Source organism: Acomys russatus, chromosome 21 (genome assembly GCF_903995435.1).
Source record: "Acomys russatus chromosome 21, mAcoRus1.1, whole genome shotgun sequence".
NCBI lineage: Eukaryota > Metazoa > Chordata > Mammalia > Rodentia > Muridae > Acomys > Acomys russatus.
In genome coordinates, this window is record NC_067157.1 from 16,571,853 (window position 1) to 16,590,872 (window position 19,020).

General features: G+C 37.4%; 1 protein-coding gene across 1 annotated transcript in view; it reads left to right on the forward strand.

Annotated features, from left to right (window-relative positions):
• The window catches only part of Kpna5 (karyopherin subunit alpha 5), a 40,656-nt gene extending 23,705 nt beyond the window's left edge, over positions 1–16,951 (forward strand). Inside the window, exons 9-14 of the mRNA XM_051164217.1 lie at positions 4,860–5,023; positions 7,222–7,300; positions 9,201–9,326; positions 10,246–10,373; positions 13,411–13,589; positions 16,748–16,951. Of these exons, the coding sequence (XP_051020174.1) occupies positions 4,860–5,023; positions 7,222–7,300; positions 9,201–9,326; positions 10,246–10,373; positions 13,411–13,589; positions 16,748–16,935 (864 nt within the window). The 3' untranslated portion in view covers positions 16,936–16,951. The remainder of the gene's footprint in view (positions 1–4,859; positions 5,024–7,221; positions 7,301–9,200; positions 9,327–10,245; positions 10,374–13,410; positions 13,590–16,747) is intronic.
• Positions 16,952–19,020: the final 2,069 nt, after the last annotated feature.

Genomic DNA, 19,020 nt, shown 5'->3' on the forward strand with positions numbered 1-19,020 from the left:
TCACTTTGTTTATACTTTCTGAAATGTCCTCCAGATATGTAAGACTGAATAAAGATTAAATCACTAAGTAAAAATGGAGTTTGTTAGGGAAAAGTGGCTACTCTAGTATGTGACTCAATCAATGCTAGTTAAGACCAAACAAGTACTTCTGTGAGTAGAAGTGCTACATACATGTTTCCTATTTCATCTGATAAACTATACATAAAAGGCAAGGGGTGAGTTTAATGAAATTTATGTTTTTCACTGCTAGTTATAGGTGGTTCTTAAATTAAGTGGACTCTTCCAAACGATCATTTTTGCTGAAGGTGCAGAATGTAATGATTTGTGGTGTATTTTGCTATATCTGACTTGAATTGTGTCCAGGTGCCAACAGTTTTACCTATCTATTTTTGGTTTTGTTTTATGTGCAATGATGTTTTGCATCCTCTGTGTGAGGGTGTCAGATCCTGGAGTTACAGACAGTTGTGAGCTGCTATGTCAATGCTGGGAATTGAACTTGGGTCCTCTAGAAGAACAGTCAGTGCTCTTAACCATTGAGCCATCTCTCCAGACCCTCCTACCATCTATTTTTATCCATTAGTACAAACTATGTTATTACAAATTATATTTTACAATTTTTATAAAAACAATTTTGGGATCATGCACCTACTAAGAATGTTTCAGGACTCTCCTCTTCTAGGCTCCATTTACCCACTGTGCTCACTGTTCGGCCTCAGCAGCTGCATGTCTCTTACAGTGGGTACTTGGCTGGTTTTCTTCATTAAAATATATTTGTGTGTGTGTGTGTGTGTGTGTGTGTCTGTCTGTCTGTCTGTCTGTCTATGGAGGCCAGAAGACAGTGTCAGAAGTTACAAACAGTTGTGAGCCACCTGCCTGGGTACTGGGTACCTCCATCCTCTGCAAGAGCACAGTGGTGTTAGTGTCTTATCTCTGCCAGCAGAGTTCTCTTGTCCCTTGGCTTAGGAAGTGCCGACTTTGACGGATTTAATATCATAATCTGTCAATATAACAACCCTGAGTTTTGCTGTTCCCATTATTTTACTCCCCTTTTTTTCTTTTGACATGTTATTTGTATTAATTTAAAGTAAACCTTCTCCCATTAAAATGAAAGCTCCACAGTGTAAGAAGTTTGGTGGCTGTGTAGGTTGTGCTGCCCACTTCCCGGCACTGTGCTCTTCAGTCACCGTCAGCTTCCAGTGCCCGTCCCCTGGCTCTTCGCTTGCTCGTGCCCATGTGCAATTCTGTTCTCTTTACCAACTTCTCTGAAGAGTGAGGTTTTTTTTCCTGTATCCATTTCTTTGAATTGTTCGTTTTCTTTACAGATTATTGTTTGTCCTAGTTTCTTTCCTACTGGATGCCGTCCTCATTCTGTGCTGACCCTTAGCTGTGGACAGATTTAGATTTAGTACTGATGCACAGCCCTCATTAGAGTGGGTGCATATGGGGGACTTGTTAGCTCATGGGCCTCATTGTAGGCTAATTAATTGGGCAGCAAAATTTTGTTTTATTTTTTTCTTTTTGAGACAGGGCTTCTCTGTGTAGCCTTGGCTGTCCTGGACTCATTTTAGACCAGGCTGGCCTCAAACTCAGAGATCTGCCTGCCTCTGCCCTCCCCCCCACCCCAGATGCTAGGATTACAGGTGTGTGCAACCTTGAGCGGCTCCACAAATTCTTGTCTTTAAAGAACTTCATTTAGAGTCTTTTCTGAATCTATTGTTTTTGTTTTCTGAAGAAGACAGAGTTTTCGTTCTTTCTCTGGAAGATACTGGGTAGTGCTGGTCACACAGCTAGCTCCATGAGAGCTGGGGACTGGAGTGGAAGGGAGACTGTCACAGTCAGTGGGGGCACATTACACGCACTGCCTTGTTTCAGTCTGCACTGTGCCTGACACCCAACTCATTTTGTATGACTCACATATTGTTTTCCCTTTGTACTAAAATAAAAACAACGTTTTGCTCACGATGTGGAGTGCTTCTCTTAAATGAGAATAGTGTCTTGCGTGCTAGTCACTTTCCTATTGTAGTGAGGCGCAGGGTCTGAACCCTGTCTTTCCACTCCTTGCAGCTCTGCAGCTCTTGCCTTTGGGGGAACTTTTTTTTTTTTCCGTTTTAAGTGTTGGGGAATAAGCTGGCTTGTTTTCTTATTAGCACTTCTCTCTTTTAGTCTTCCTTTTCTTTGTCAGCTATTTTTTTAAAAAATGAGTTCTCTGTTTTCTTGCACACCAGAAGAGGGAATCAGATCCCATTACAGCTGGTTGTTAGCCACCAAGTCCTTGCTGGGAATTGAACTCAGGACCTCTTAACCCCTGAGCTGTCTCTCCAGCCCTAGCTAACTTATTTATTTATTTAATTTAGTCATTGTGGATAAGATTTTAAGTATCTCATATAGAAGATAACTTTACTTACTGTTCCTTGGTTCTGGCAAGAGCATGGAGCAGAATTGTTTTTAGCTTGCTTGTACAAGCTCTAGAACATTGTGGGTTTGATTGCTGTTTTGAGATAGTCTCACTGTGTAACTCTGGCTGGCCTGAAATTCATAAGACATCCACCTTCCTCTGCCTCCCAAATGCATGTGTAGCAACAATTGACCATAACTTTGGTTTTTAAGTCCACAAAAAAGTATATATCAGCTGTCCTGAGTTTTTTAAACTTAGAAATTTTTATAGTTAAAAACAAAACCAAAAAACCTGTTTCATTGGGGGCTTAGAGCTCACAACTATCCGTAAGTCCATCTCCAGGGTTTCTGATGCCCTTTCCTGGCCTTGGAGGACAATGGGCATACAAGTGATGCACAGACAAGTGCATGCAGGCAAATATTCATTCACATAAAAAATAAAGTAAAATATATGTAAAACAAAGCTATTTGATGTATTTCCTTTATTAAAGAAGAAGGTTGTTGGCAGGGATGATGGCATGCTTATTGAGGAAGGATCCAATTGTGCTAATTCTATTTAGGAACTTGCATGGATTAGCACATATATTTCATAAGCCGATTTCTGTACCCGAGCCCTACAGTTATCCTTGGAGGACAGATGCTGCAAAAATATTAACCAGTTTTGGAAAGTAGTTCATGTACTGATTCAGTCTTGAGCGGTAGAGGGAAAACTAGCAAAGCATTTTAATTCATTTTAACTTCTGAGATTTCTAGCATTTAGCATATGCACTGCTACCATGTCTTATCTGTAGTTTTGATTTCTGAGTTTTTATTTACTCTTGGTCCAAATTTGTCAAACGGGAAATCCAGAATTAAGTTTTTCATAAGCCTTTCTGCGTATCATTATGAAACCTTCTGCTATCATCCCTTGTTACAAATAAACTTTTGTTCATGCTGTGAAGTGTTTCTCTTTTAAATAAGAGTTTTTGGAGTAATAGGAAGAGAAAAAATTATATTGAGATTACTGAAATCTGTGGTAAAGAAAAAATCATTTAGCCATAAACTTACAAAGAACTAAAATGATTTATGCTAATTTTGTTGTTGAAACTTGAGCTTCAGTGCCTGACAAGTGCTTGGTTAAACTGGAAAGGCATTGCATTTGTGTCTGTGTGAGTAGGAAAACAGTAGAGGCCTATGCATTATTCCATGCGTCCACTGGAGGCTCAGGATGTGTCCTCAACAGAGAAGGAACGAGAATGGAAGCCACTATTGTATCACCAGCCTGAGGGATAAGATTAAGGGCTATGTGAGGTTGCCACTTAAAAAAATTCCAAATAAGTTGGGAAGAGACTCAGTACTGATAGTGAGGGGGGAAGGTAGAGCTGATATTTGAATAATATCTCTATGTCAGGCATTGCTACACATCCAGCAGTTCTTTATTATATATATTTTACAAGTGAAGAAATTTGGATATACAGATATTAGGTAATTCTTTCATACCATATGGTATGAATACCAAATGGTATTCGAGCTAGGGCTGTCTGGCAGGAAGATAGTGAAGATCACAGAATTGATCTGATTTACTCTTCTATTTCACGTACTTAGAAACAGTCAGTGAGAGCTATAAAGTGCCTTGTTCTTTTTCACACTGCTTAATTGTAGTAATAAGAGGGATTAAAATAATTATGGCACTGCAGGGATTAAGACATTTCTTGTATCATGTCTTTAGCTTGTGTTTTCTTTTGGGCTTTGTTTATTTCAGAAAGTATTTCATTATGTTGCAGGGGCTGGCCTCAAAGTCTCCTCCTGCCTCAGCCTTCTGAGAACTGGGATTAGAGGTGTGCATTTGGACATAGCTATTATTGTTTTATTTTAGTTGAAGATATATGAAATTATTTATTACAGTAAGAAGACATAGAGCTGGGTATGGTGACACATGCCTATAATTCTACACTGAGGCAGGAAACTGAAGTTCGAGACCAGGATAGGTTATTCTGTTTTAGGGATCACTAGCATGTGAGGACCCCGAGTTCAAGCCCCAGCATCTTAAAATAAAGCAAGGAAAAGAAAAGAGAAAGACTCTTAGGAGTGGCTTCTTTGGGATGACATTTCAGAATATTTGTTTTTACATTTTCTTTATCTTTACTGCTCAACATTATTCAATTTATTTGTGTTGAGGACATGTAATGAATACAAAGAAATAAGTTAGTTTGAAACATTTAGGCTTTTTAGTGTTGATATGTATATGACTTAAATATCAAAAAGAAATACCAAATACACATTTTATTGCTTTAGAATATTTTATTCAATAACCAATTAGTAGCAGCTATAAAAATTTTGATACTCATATACCTCACATAATCTTCTGTGGTATTCTTATTGTATTAGATTTTAGTTTTAAGCTAAATTTCTATAGTTTGCTCAGGAACCTTGATATTAAATATGGAAAATAATTAAATATTAACTTCTTTTTTTTTTTTTAACAGGTTTCACCTTGCTTAAGTGTTTTATCACGATTGTTGTTTAGCAGTGACTCGGATGTGTTAGCAGATGTGTGCTGGGCCCTTTCTTACCTCTCTGATGGACCCAATGATAAAATTCAAGTAGTAATCGACTCTGGAGTCTGCCGAAGATTGGTGGAACTTTTGATGTAACTATAATTTATGCTTAGTACTTACGTAATTGTGTATTAAGTTTAACAATTAAGATCGTGGAGTTAAACATTTCAAAAGTCACCATGTTAGGAAGAGTTAAAGAGTTACCAACTCTACCATTTATAGAATAGCTATAATCCTTCAATATATATCCCGAAATGCAATAATTTTTCCTTTTTTTTCTTTCTTTCTTTTTTTTTTTTGTTGCTGTTGTTGTTTTGTTTTGTTTTGTTTTTCTAGACAGAGTTTCTCAGTGTAACAGAGAATGGTGTCCTGGACTTACTTTGTAGACCATGCTGACATTGAACTCAGAGATCCACCTGCCTCTGCCTCACAAGTGCTGGGATTAAAGAAGTGTGCCACTACGCCAGCCTGCATGAACATTATTTTATAAATTTATCTCTATGAAGGAAACTTTTCTTTATGAAGGAACCTTAATTCATCAAGTATTTATAGAATGTCTCTTGGCACCAAAGATGACATGTGAAATGTTATTAGCGAGAGAACACAAGTTTTTCCTTTCACAGAACCAATAATCTAGTTTATTATTCATTACAATAATTAACCAATATACAAAACCAGGCAATTCATTTAATGTCTCCATGTTTTTCTTATTGGCCAGCTATTACCTGTGTTTAATATTACAGCTTTTTCATGCAAAGAAATTAAAAGGAAATTTTGTTTAAAAAGATGTTATAACTTCTTTATTCTCCCCTCCTTTGTTTTGTCATAAGCCATTAGTAGTAAGCCATGCATGGTGGCTCATGCCTTTAGTCCCAGCACTTGAGAGGCAGTGGCAGGTAGATCTCTGAGTTTCAGGTGCAGCAAGTTCCAGACAAGCCAGAGCTACATAGTGAAACCCAGTCTCAAAGAACAACAGAGCAAAAACAAAAACAAAAGGCCGTTATTTAGGCCCAAGTGAGGCAGGAAGCACAAAGAATCGAGTTGTGTTAAAGGGTTGGTGTTCCAGTAAGAGGACAGTATCAGAGAAAAGTAGACAGGTGCAGAGGGATGGTCAGGGCCCCAGCTCGAGAGAGGCTTCTACCTGAGTGGGCAGCCAAGCGGGCCAGAGCCAGGTTTAGAGCCAAAACCCATGACCTGGTAGCCTGTCTTGTCAGATTATCTATATGTAGAAAGATGTGAATAAAGCAGTTGGTTTCTAGTTAGAAAATGTGAAGGGAAAAAGCCTTTAGATTAGAGTTAGATCCCTCAGTGTAAACCCATGACTATCAAATAAGGAGCTATTTAAATGTATATGTGTGCATGAGTGTGTTAAAGCTTTTGGAGCAGTGACATCTCTAGAAATAAGTTGAGCACACTGGGGGCATAACTCTTGGTTTTAAAATATCACTGCTCATTTAAGGGTAGTAGTTTTTTTTTTTTTTTTTTTTTTTTTTTAGAAATATGGTTGTGTTAATAATGAGGAGAAAGTGAGATGAACACAGAAAATAATGATCTTGGGAATAAATTATAGTAATGTATTTGAATTAATGAATAGCAACAGCCCTAGAGTCCACAATAAAATAGGTGGATGGATCAATAGGCCGATACGGTCGAGAAGATAGCATAACAAAGTGATTAGTAAAAAATACAAATATTGTTAGTGCCGACAATGAGCATACAGATACTAATACTAGTGGCCTGAAAAGGGGGTGTGGCCTGAAAAAGTTATATTTAGGAATATATATGTATATACATATATCATGCAATAAGTACTTGTGAAAAAGAGGCTATGAATCTGAAAGATAGAGGGAGGGGTATATGAGAGCGTTTAGAGGGAGGAAAAGGGAGGGAGAGATGTAATTATAATCTCTAAAGTAAAATAAATCAATTAAAAAATGGGATTTTTTTTTTACATGGTCTCAAGTATTTCATCATCAAATACTGCATATAAGGGAGAAATTAGTAGTAGTCAAAGAGAATAACATGATAGATTTCTTAATTAGTGACAGAGCTCAGTACCACAGTAATAGAAGAAGACATACACAGTATGTCACCCAATAAGGTATGAGATTATATTAGCATTTATGATACTGGGTTAGATTTGTTTTGGTTTGCTTTTAAACTGGTACCAGACTACCAAGTGAAACCTAAGTAGGACCTCTGAGTAAAAATTAGGGAAGTTTTCTGTACTATTTTTGCAACTTTATATAAAATTTTAGCTTAGTGTATAAGCTTATATTTTTATTTTTAGGCACAATGACTATAAAGTTGTATCACCTGCACTGAGAGCAGTTGGTAATATCGTGACTGGTGATGATATTCAAACACAGGTGAGTTCAGAATTTATGACACATTGTTAATGTCATATTTCATATCACTTGGTTATATGTTCATCAAGGCCTTATTGCTATAATTATACAGGCATTGGTGGGAGTAAGCACAGTTTTCAGCATCAGTTACCTTGTTGGGAAGGTCCTATCATAGCTCTGTCAGTGCGAAGTACACTGGGTGTTCTGCTCGAGGGTCCAGAGTCTTAACTGGGTAGAAGTCATACTGAAATAAAGCAAGGTGCCTAGCTAGGTCAGTCAGTAGAGGCTCTTAAAGCAACTAACAAGGAAATGTATGTGCTATGAGCCGATCAACCAGAAATTGCTGTAAAGGTTTTACAACAAAGATGAGTATGAGGAGAATCTGTAGTTTCTGTAAATGTGTGGAACTAAACAAATAGAGTAGTACTAAAGTAGATGAGAGGAGATTTGCATGGTCATAATGGGAAAGGCAAATAGATACACTGAGGTAGGTTTAAGAACCATTAAACCTAGACGCAGTGGTTTATTATAAATAGGTTATAGGACTTACGATTCAAATTATGAGGCCAAAGGAAAGATAGCAAGGAAACATTTCCATAATTAACTGTGTAGTGTGCCTCTTGGAGGATGGTAAGATGTTAAGATTGACTCCAGATTTGGGCTAGAGTTCTATTTAGAGACTCAACCAGAGCTGTTCAACAAGTAATCATCAGCAGTTGCTAATACCCATTTTCAGTAGCTCCACATATTACGTACACTGTGCTCACCAGCTGGACCTTCAGTGTACTGCTGCTGCATGCCTTCCACCCTCACTGTTCGAAACCACTGTGGACGATTGGACTGTAAGGACAGAGCAGGCAATACTTTCAGCTGGTTGTTTTTTTTTTTGTTTGTTTGTTTGTTTGTTTGGGAAAGGGTCACATTAATAGTTCTGACTGGCTTTGAACTCACAGAGACCTGTTTGTCTCTGCTTTCTGAATACTGCGATTAAAGGTGTGTACCACACACCTGAATAGATAATTCTTTATAAAAGTCAAAGTATAGGGGGCTGGAGAGATGGTTCAGAGGTTAAGAGCACTGTTCTTCCGGAGGTCCTGAATTGAATTCCCAGAAACCACATGGTGGCTCACAACCATCTATAATGTGATCTGATGCCCTCTTCTGTCATGGAGGCAGAGCACTGTATACATAATAAATAAATATTTAAAAATAAAATCAAAGTATAAAAAAACAGAACAGAGCCGGGCATGGTGGCACACACCTTTAATCCCAGCATTCAGGAGGCAGAGGCAGGTGGATCTCTGTGAGTTTGAGGCCAGCCTGGTCTACGAAACAAGTCCAGGACAGCCAGGGCTACATAAAGAAACCCTGTCTTGAAAAACAAAAGCAAAACAAAGCAAAAAACAGAACAGATTTGTTCTGTGCTTGAAAATTCGTCTAATGCTATAGAAGTGTGTGTTGAGAATGAATATCCAGTCAGTAATGCGTTCTGACGCTGAGGTTAGATCCTGTCTTCCATCACTAAGTCACTGTTCAAACACTTTTGTGAGTTGACCTTTGCATATGTCCATGGGTATGACCAGAAATCTTAACTGGTTCAAGTCTTGAGTTTCAAGACTTCTCTCCTTTGGAGAAGGTCATAGTCCTCAGAATGCATGCTGTGTTGCTAATGCTGTAGCTAAGTTGCCTTGTATATTTGAAGGACGCGTCTAGTGGAGAACAGAGCCATTCACTGCACTAGCTCTAGGTAAGCTTTGTTAATGGCAGGGTGTAAAAGTTAGCAGCTGCCTAAGGCTTACTTTGAGAGGAATTTATTTTGATTTTCACGTTGATTTCTGTACTTCTAATAATTCATAGGATTTTTTTTTTTTTTTTTCATTTATACTAACTCCCTTTTTGTTTTCTGTGCTACCCATTTTAGGTCATTTTGAATTGTTCTGCATTGCCCTGCCTCTTACACTTGTTGAGTAGTTCAAAGGAGTCAATTAGGAAGGAAGCCTGCTGGACCATTTCTAACATCACTGCAGGAAACAGAGCTCAGATCCAGGTAAGGTTGAGATAACAGTAGGAAGGTCTAAGCTGCGATGACCTTTTCTTCTCTAAGTAATGACACTTGTGTTTAGTGTTCTAGCAAGGAATATATATCAGTTTCTTTATACAGTATCTGAAACATGAAGTTAGTCTTGGGAAATGAATGGTTTCAGCTGAGCACACACCTGTAATCCTGCACTTGAGAGGCTAAAACAGCTTCTTAGGATTTTGAGGCCAAATGGGCTACTCAGGACACCTTGTCTGCAAAGAAGAAAACATATATGAAAAGAGGTGTTGTGTCAGGTTTAAATTGAGAGGCCGAGGCTGCGTGATGATTTTTTAGGCCTGCTGGGCTGAGTAGGGAGGCCCGAGTGGGCGGGGTGGTTTCCCTCAGCTTTAAATGTTAGGAATCATCTTCCTGTTGCCTTCAAATGCTTATTAGGCTCTGTTGTGTTTCCTGAGCCAGAGAATACTTACCATTTTGATCAGTTGTATGCCTACAGCTTATCACTTTAATATTTATATTCTACTGACACATTCTCCATTCTTTAAAAAAACTCATTTCTTTTTACTGAAGAAAACAGGCAAAGTGTGTTGATAGATTACAAATGTTCTAAAACTCTGCACATTTTAATATAAAAAAATTCTGTGCATGTGCATGTATGGGTTGATGTAAACCACAGTGTGTGCAGGTGCCTGTAGAGGCCAAGGTGTCAGCTACCCTGGAACTGGAAGTACAGGTCATCGTGAGCCACCTGATGCGGTTGCCGTGAGCCTAGCCGAGGTCCTCAGCAAAGAGCACCAAGTGTGTGTGTGTAACTGCTGAGTCGTCCTGCAGCCTCTCACCTTGTAAAGCCTCGGCGTCTCAGTGCGCCACGTGGCAGTACTTCTGAAACAGCATTTGCACTAATTTACTGCATCATTTTTCTTTTTAGGCTGTCATAGATGCAAGTATTTTTCCTGTTTTGATTGAGGTTCTCCAGAAAGCAGAATTTCGTACTAGGAAAGAAGCAGCATGGGCTATAACCAACGCCACATCGGGAGGCACTCCAGAGCAAATAAGGTGGGTTCAGACTTTAAATACTGCCTTTTAAATGTGAAGAAAACATACTTTTAAATTTATTGATGAAACTAACATTTTTGTTAACATGAAATGACAGCATGTGGTGTATCTTTGGTTTCTTTTTTCATTTTTACTTAGGTGATAATTAACCCATCCTCCTTGGCATACATAGAAATTTGGGAATAATTTGTTGATTTACAGAATATACTGTCATGAGTATTAGATTTGTTTTAAGCATTAAAAATCACAAAATTAACTTTATTACATAGAAGTAACAAATATGAATATTAGCTTGTTTAAAATATGCATTTTTGAATGTTGTTCTTTCCTATTGCCTGTTGTCTAGCCAGTAGAATAATATTTTTAAAGATTTATGTATGTATGTATGTATATACAGTATTTGCCTGACTTCCAGAAGAGGGCACCAGATCTCATTACAGATGGTTATGAGCCACCATGTGGTTGCTGGGAATTGAACTGAGAATCTCTGGAAAAGCAGCCAGTGCTCTAAACCTCTGAGCCGTCCCTCCAGCCCATGTATAATATTTTTATGCACTACTTGTATTTTTCCTTCTACTAGGTTTCATAATCTGTACCTTTTGATACATACACCAATAACATGATATATGGCTTTAAGTAAGCCTGGCCAAGTCATGATCCATCAGTAAAACTTGGGACAGGACAAACTTTGACAGAATTGTTAAACCTTTCTAGTCCAGTTTCTTCTTCTTGCTAATGAATTTAGTAACAGTATCTACGGTGACATGAGCACTTGGTGTGTTCAGCACAGTGCTTAATGAATGTTAGGTTCTCAGCTAGAATAAGTGCTAGTGATGTTTGTAATAGTCATTTTCAATTATTGATTCCAGTCTCTTTGTGTCATGTATCTGAAGAATCTTTTTTACTTACTTGTATAGCAAGATATACTTTGTACCTCAATGAAACTTGACTTCCTACATAATCTTATTCTTAGAAATCCCTCCACAAAACCTGAAGTCACTATTTAGGAAATATTTTCTAATGAGTATGTGCCTTTTAAAAAAAATATAAAACAGATCAAATTATGATACTATTTTTTAAACCAAAGGATTTAAAATCTACCATATGTTAAGTCGTTATCTTGTTTGTTTCTTGTTTTTAAGAAACAAGTTATCACTGATGTCTGCTTCTTTCACTGACATACATGTTTTGTAAAAGCAGTACAGTATTTGGAAATATATACACATACATGTGTGTACGTTTAAGTATGTATGTATGTATGTATGTGTGTGTGTGTATTAAAGCAGGGTCTCACTGTATTGCTCTTGCTTGTCTGGAATTTACTATGTAGACTGGACTGGCCTTGAACTCAGAGAGGTCTATTAGTTTATGTGTCCAGATGGTTGGGATTAAAGGTGTGTGCCTCTATACCCTTTGAAAAAATATTTTAAAATAAATCATCTGTAATTGGATTGTGCTGAGATTTATTTTCCTTAACCATCTTTCTTTTAAAACTTATTTTTATTATTTTCTTGGCCAGTCTCCCGAATGCGTCGTCACCTTCATATCTGTGTTAGGGATGTCATGTGTGTCTGCTTCTTTTCTGTTCTCCCTTATTATTTTAATTAGTAGTTCCATTATATTTCTGTCATAAACACAAGCAGTAATAAACCGTCTTTGCTTTGTTATGTCTTTTTTCAAACTACCACTGTTATTTTTGTGTTGAGCGTAAAGTAACCAAATATATAGTAAAAAATGTCTTAATCTCAGGTTAGTTTCAGCATGCGTGCCACAATACTCAGGCTTACTATTGCCGATTATTGTTCAGGCAGCTACATCATTGCAGTTACAACAGGTATTTTTATATTTTATTTCATTTAACTTAATACCTATGAGATAATTATTCATTCAAAAATATCTTTGATCACTTACTGTCTAAGCTGGAAAGTGAATGTAAGTGCACACCTTCATTGTTTGATGTATGTGTGGGTGTGGGTGTGGGTGTGTGCTGTAGTGCACACGTGGAAGCCAGCGGATGACATTGTGGGGCCAGTGTTCTTATTGTGTGTTTCAGGGATGAACCAGGGTAATCCTTGCACAGCAGGCACCGAGCCATCTGTACCCCACTTCATTTTCAGAAAAGCAGAAACTTGTTAAATACTTCCTTTTGGGAAACTGAGAGGTAGAAAACATTTGCACAAAGTCACATAACTAATTAAAAATGGAATTAGGATTTGAAACCATGCAATCTGGCTTCATAGCCTGTTTTACCATTTGTGGGTCATATGGGCTTTTTGTCATGTGAGAAAAAAAAATCACTTCATTTATGTGTGAAGGAGTGGGAAAATAAGCAATAAGAATAATGCGTTAGGAAATGAATGGCCGTTTCTGTGAACTTGTTAACATTCACTAGGGCAGCCGTTAGCTTTTTTGCAGTCTTTTGCATTTCTGAAATATAATGTATGTTTCAGAGATGTCTATGATCTCTGTTATAAGAAATCTTTTGAGTATTCTCTTTCCTTCTCCATTTGTGCCTTTCCATTAAATAAAGAAGAAAGGAAGGCGATGGGGGAGAGGGTGGAAGGGAGGAAGGGCGCACACATGGTCCTACTTTTAAAAAAGAACAGGTGGCACCCACTTTTCTTAGGCCTCCTACGCAAAATCATCTTAGTGCTGGTCTGTCTGTGTGTGCATTTTGTAGTATTAGCAATTTCATTATTGCCAATTATGTGGAACTGGAGAATAGGAGAAAAAGGTTTACATATTGCAATGTAAATAAACCACTTCCCAGCCTGGTGCCATGGTGCACGCCTGTAATCTCTGCACTTGGGAGGCAGAGGCAGTCAAATATGTGAATTGAAGCTCAGCCTGGTCTATATAGTATGTTCCAGACCAACCAGGGCTAATGGTGAGACCCTAATTCAAAAACAGCAATAAAAAGTATGTGTAGAAACACTTTGATGATTGATAATATAATATTTCAATCTGGTTTTCTGTTATTAAAATATACAGTGTATAAATCCTTCCTCCGTTTCTCTTTTTTAAAATTTCTGTCAAGGTATTTGGTAACCTTGGGCTGCATTAAACCACTTTGTGACCTTTTGACTGTCATGGACTCCAAAATAGTTCAAGTGGCTTTGAATGGACTTGAAAACATCTTACGACTTGGAGAACAAGAGTCTAAGCAGAAGGGAGTGGGCACGAATCCATACTGTGCACTCATTGAGGAGGCATATGGTAAGCAGCAGTTGGAGGTTTGTAATTATAATTAGTTCTTAATTACCTGCCCTAGAGGCTTCTCCCTCATCCGCACCTCCACCTTCCCCATTATATAAATTGTTTTCTTTATAAAAGCAAATTATTTGAAAATAACTGCCCATGCCCGATATTATAACAATTCATTTTCATCATTTACTTTTCTTTTTACTGTTTAACTTTCCTTATCTACATGTTTCTACATTTTCTTAAGTACAAATACCTTATGTTGATTTGAGTGCTGTGCAGTGTGTATTTCTCCATGGTGGAAGAGATGGGTAAGGGAAGAGTCAGCAATATTTTAGCCACGTCCTTGTAATTAACCTTTAGTTTGTTTCCAAATTATTTAGTGCTTTATAAAAGCCAAAACAGTTATTCTTCTGCTTATAAATTTGTCTCTTCTATGTATTGGTATATGTTTTTTACTTGGTTTGTTTTTGATTTTGATATTAGCTCTCAACTGCGTAGCTGAGACAGGCCTAGAACTCACTGTGTAGCCAAGGCTGCCTTCAGCTGGTAATCCTTCTGCCTCGGTCTCCCAGGCGCTGTGACTAGAAGCGCAGACGGCCACACCCAGCTGAGTCAGTATGTCCAGATACATTTTCAGGAAAGTGCTTGCTGAATCGTAGCACAAATTTTATCTTTTCATTTTATTTTCTTAAGGACTTTTAGTTGACAGTGTCACTGGCTGTATATGAAAGGACCCCTAAAACTTGAAATTTCTTTTGTTGCGTTGTGTAATGGTGTCACTAAGTTGCTTTTATGTTAGTTTCTTGGTTTATTTTGTATAAAAAATGGTGTTTTCCTTGTATTAGTGTATTACCTTATCATAATATATACTCTACTTTGTCTAGTGCCATACTTAACTGTTTTCATAGTAATTATTTCTATTAAGTTGCTATTGTGTATATGAGCTGGTGCTCATGTCCACGGCATTTTTGTGAAGTCAGATTAATAGCATTATAGATTGAACTCAGGCCACCAGGCTTTAACCATCGAGCCATTTTCGTAGCTTTAATTTTTACGGTTTATCATAATGTTCTTCTTGAAGGCATTTTTTATATTTAACAAATGATTCAGTGTCATCTCCTATTTTAAAGATTACAAAATCATTGTCCTAATGGGCATACAATGAAAATGAATTTTTACTGGTTAGATTTTTCTTTCCACTACTTCTTTTCTCCTTTTTTTGGGTGGGGCGTGGGGTTGATTGTTTTTGTTTTGTTTCTGAAACAATCTTTCTGATCTTGGCTATCTTAGAACTGTCTTTGTAGACCAGCTGACCCTAGACTCACAGAGAGCCTCTCTCCCAAATGCTAGGATTAGAGGTTTGTGCCACCAAACACATCTTGATCGTATTTTTTGATTGGTTTCTTAAGAAATTTAACTCATAAGGAATTTGTTTTGGAATAGATTTGGACCTAAACTGATTTTTTAAGGTTTATCTGTAGGAATATTCACTATTCTCTGTTAAGCCCCTGCCCTTTTTTGTACACTGATTCAAGCTTTTACTTATGATTCCTAAATGAAGTCTGAGATGTATTACCCTTACTTCAAACTATAAAGTATCACTGAGTTCTGCTTACTGGCTTGTTCCCTATGGCTTGCTCAGCCTTTCTTATATGCCCCATGGTCACCTGCCTGGGGTGGCCCCCACCCACAATGAAATGGGCCTTCCACATCAATTACTAATTAAGAAGATGCCCACAGGCTTGCCCACAGCCTGATCTTATGGAGGCATTTTCTCAGTTGTGGAGAATTCTCTCCTCATATATACTTAGTTTTGTATCACGCTGACAAAAAACCAGCCAGCATACTGCACTAGCAACCACATTGGGCAATTCACAACTTCCTATAACTCCAGTTCCAGGCAATCAAAAGATTCAGTCCTCCTTAGGCTCCTGCATGCATGTGATGCACATAAGTTCAATCTTGCTCTCACACACACATACACATAAATAAAAAAATAAAGTTGAAAAATCCAGTATTGTCTTATTAACAATTATTTTAATCCTAAATTATGCTAGAGTTTAGAGTGTTCTATGCTTGTGTATTTTATGGGATGATGAACGATATGCTTATTCCTTATCTTACACTACCCAAAGTGGCATGTCTTTAAAAAAATGTTTTTACTATTAGGGTGTGTCTGTGGACATGGGTTCCATAGTGCACTTGAGGGTAACAGGAGAGAGCTTTGTGAAGTCTCTCCTTGCCTTTCGCTTCCTGAGGGCTGCAGGGCTCTAACTCATGCTGCCAGGCATGGATGCCAACCATTGTTACCTGCTGAGTCATCTGGTTGTCCGAGAGTGGTTTGTCTTTGAATGAAAAATATTCTAGCATTACTGAGATCTGTATAGATTTATTTCCTGAAAGCAATAAAATAGGTACTACACTTTTCCCTCATCCTTGCATTTATAGGTTGTACTTTGGGGACATTCTGTAGCAGCCATTTGTGGTATTTTGTTGTGAAGTGTCATGGATTCAAATATAGTTGCATGTATTCCACACCAGAACTCTCTGGTTTGGTGTGGTTTTGTTTGTTCTTTTGTTCTGTTCTCTTTTCCTTATTGGTTAGCTTAGTCGTCCTGGAAGGGGTCTCTGGGGTTAATCTGAAATTAGACTTCTGTAACTCAAGTGCAGGTAATTGAGCTTTGTGATTTAGCCAAGTGTGTGAAGCAGGCTCGTTGGTGCTGGTGCTCTTCCTCCTTGACTGAGTCTTTCTTTATACCGGACTTCCTTTTTCTTTTCTTTTTTAAAGAAAGAGTGGATTTCATTAACCTGGGCTGTCCTGGAACTCTTTGTGGAGTCAAGGGTGATCTTGAACTTCTGCTCCTCTTGCCTATATCTCCCCAGTGCTAGGATTACAGGCATGTGTCACCTGCTTGGTTCTATGCAGTAAGGGTGTTCGGATCTCGGGGTGCCTGTGTACTAGGCGACCGTTCTTACCAACTGAGCTACATCCGTAGTCCTCAATGCTCGCCATTCTTAAGGAAAAAGATATGAGTGTGAAGTCATTGATTCGTGCAAAAATTAAATGTAAATAGCATAGCAGTCTTGGTGGCGTGATGGATGTTGTTGGTGTGTTAGATACTGAAGCCCTGAGAATAACTTGTTTCTTGTGTGTGTTCCTTCTGTGATAGGCTTGGATAAAATAGAGTTTCTGCAAAGTCATGAAAATCAGGAAATTTACCAGAAGGCTTTTGATCTGATCGAACACTATTTTGGTGTAGAAGATGATGATCCCAGCATTGCGCCTCAGGTGGATGAAAGCCAGCAGCAGTTTGTATTTCAGCAACAGGAGGCACCAATGGAAGGGTTTCAGCTCTGACGGGCACTGGGGAAAGTGACTGATGGAAATGGGTCGCTTTGATAGCTCTTCCACATGACCAGTACTAGTAGCAAGAGTTTAATAGACTACAGGAAAGAGAAACTCAGATGCACTTTTAAAAGCAAATATGAAACAAAAGTTTCTATTCAAATGCACCGTTTCGTTACAGATTTCTGTCTGTTGTTTTGGTTATTCATTTTGATGTAACTATATTTGTCTCCTGTTATGTCGATTTTTGTATCTATTTCTGAATATACATTATGCAATTATTTCAAGCTTGAAAAGGAGAACTTGGTGAATATTATATAATGGTTCTGAACTTTTCAAGTGTCGTGAATATTTACAATTGCATCTCGTCAGTGAGTCTGACATCTCTATGAAATCTACCTCTGTCTTAAAGCATTAAAAAAAAAAGCTTCAGAAGCAATTAAGAGCTGAATTAGAGCGTGGTAATCTCTATTATTTTAGTTTTTGGATCACTGTGCTGTAGGTTATATTTCATAAACAACTACAACAGAAAACTTAAAAATTATTTATAAAGGAGGAAACAGTGTACTGATGGTTAAGTGTGGCAGTTCTGAAGAAAGAAGCTGTCCATGCTATTCACATTACCAACCAATAAAACACTGCAGTGTTTGTGCTGTTCACACAAAATACTGTTATTCTAGTATATCTTCTATCTTATCCAGATTTGGTATCCTTTTTGGAATAGTGTTTATTTTCACTCTTCATTTTAAAGATGACCAAGACCGAGGAGATCATGGCTCTAAGGTAGTGCTGCATACCTAACGCTGAAATGGTGTCCTCAGGTTTTTCGGAAGACCTTGAGTGTTTTATTCTTTGTATAATGTTGTACTTGAGTCACAAAAGTATCCTGAAGAAATCAACTTATTATGTATTAAGTTTTGTTAAATGCATTTAATGTTGTGACTAAACGAGTAAAGTTAATGAAAACTGCTAAGAATTTAATGTATAGAAATCTATATTACTATTGTATAGCAGGTAATACACTATATATGTGAACTAAGTGACAGACGACCTTCACATCAGATTAGTCAATGTCATTTGTGTCTTTATGAGTTAACAGCAAAAAGTCTCTTGAAAATTTAAAGGTTTTGATAGAAAAATTATATTTATTTACATATGTGTGTGTTATTCCCATAGAACTGTGCTTGGTAGAATTTTCTAAGCAGATGTGGTATTGAACTCAGTTTTTTAATTTATATTTATATACAGGTTATGTATACATCCAGTTATATACTTAAGAATACTTATGTAAAAACCTAATTACAACTCATTTGAGATGGGAACATAAACAATTTTGATATGATGCATAGTCTATTCTGTAAAGCAAGATTTCACTTATGGCAGCATTTGTAATGTTTCTGCTGGAAATCAGAGGCACGTGACATAAGGAAAGTATATATAGGAGCACTTTTGAATAGTAGGATACTTTGTAAACTATTTATCATGAATCTAAGCTTTTGGCAAGACACTTACGCCCCACAACCATGAAATTTCTTAGTGCTCACTGCATCTGGCAGTCCTTTTATACCATTAAGTAGCAGATTGTGTCTGTGCCCTTTGTACTATAATGGAAGTTACAGAGGTAAGTATAAGAGGCTTTTTTTTTTCAGCATTATGTACATTCAAAGGAACAGGGTAGTAATATAAAGATTACCAAATTGATGGGTGCATTTGTCAAATAAATACTGTTTTATGGTGCCAGTATTTCTAAGTATAAGAAGACAGGGTATTCGACTCTTTGTAATCAGTTGAACTTGTTGATCAGCATAGTTCAAACCTAGCCAGCTGTGCCTGCTTTGGGGATGCAGTCGTCACTATAACAAACCTCTAAGCTCAATCTTCCAGAAATAGTTCTTACAGAGAAATTATATATGTGTGTATATGCATATATGCATGCACATATAACATACATGGATATATATGTATATGTGTTTATATATGTGTGTGTATATATGTATATATATATATATATATGTAAATGTTTTCAGGCACATAGAATACGTGACCCATGAAAGGAGATTTTAGAACTTGCTAGTGAGACAAATGTATTTCTAAGTA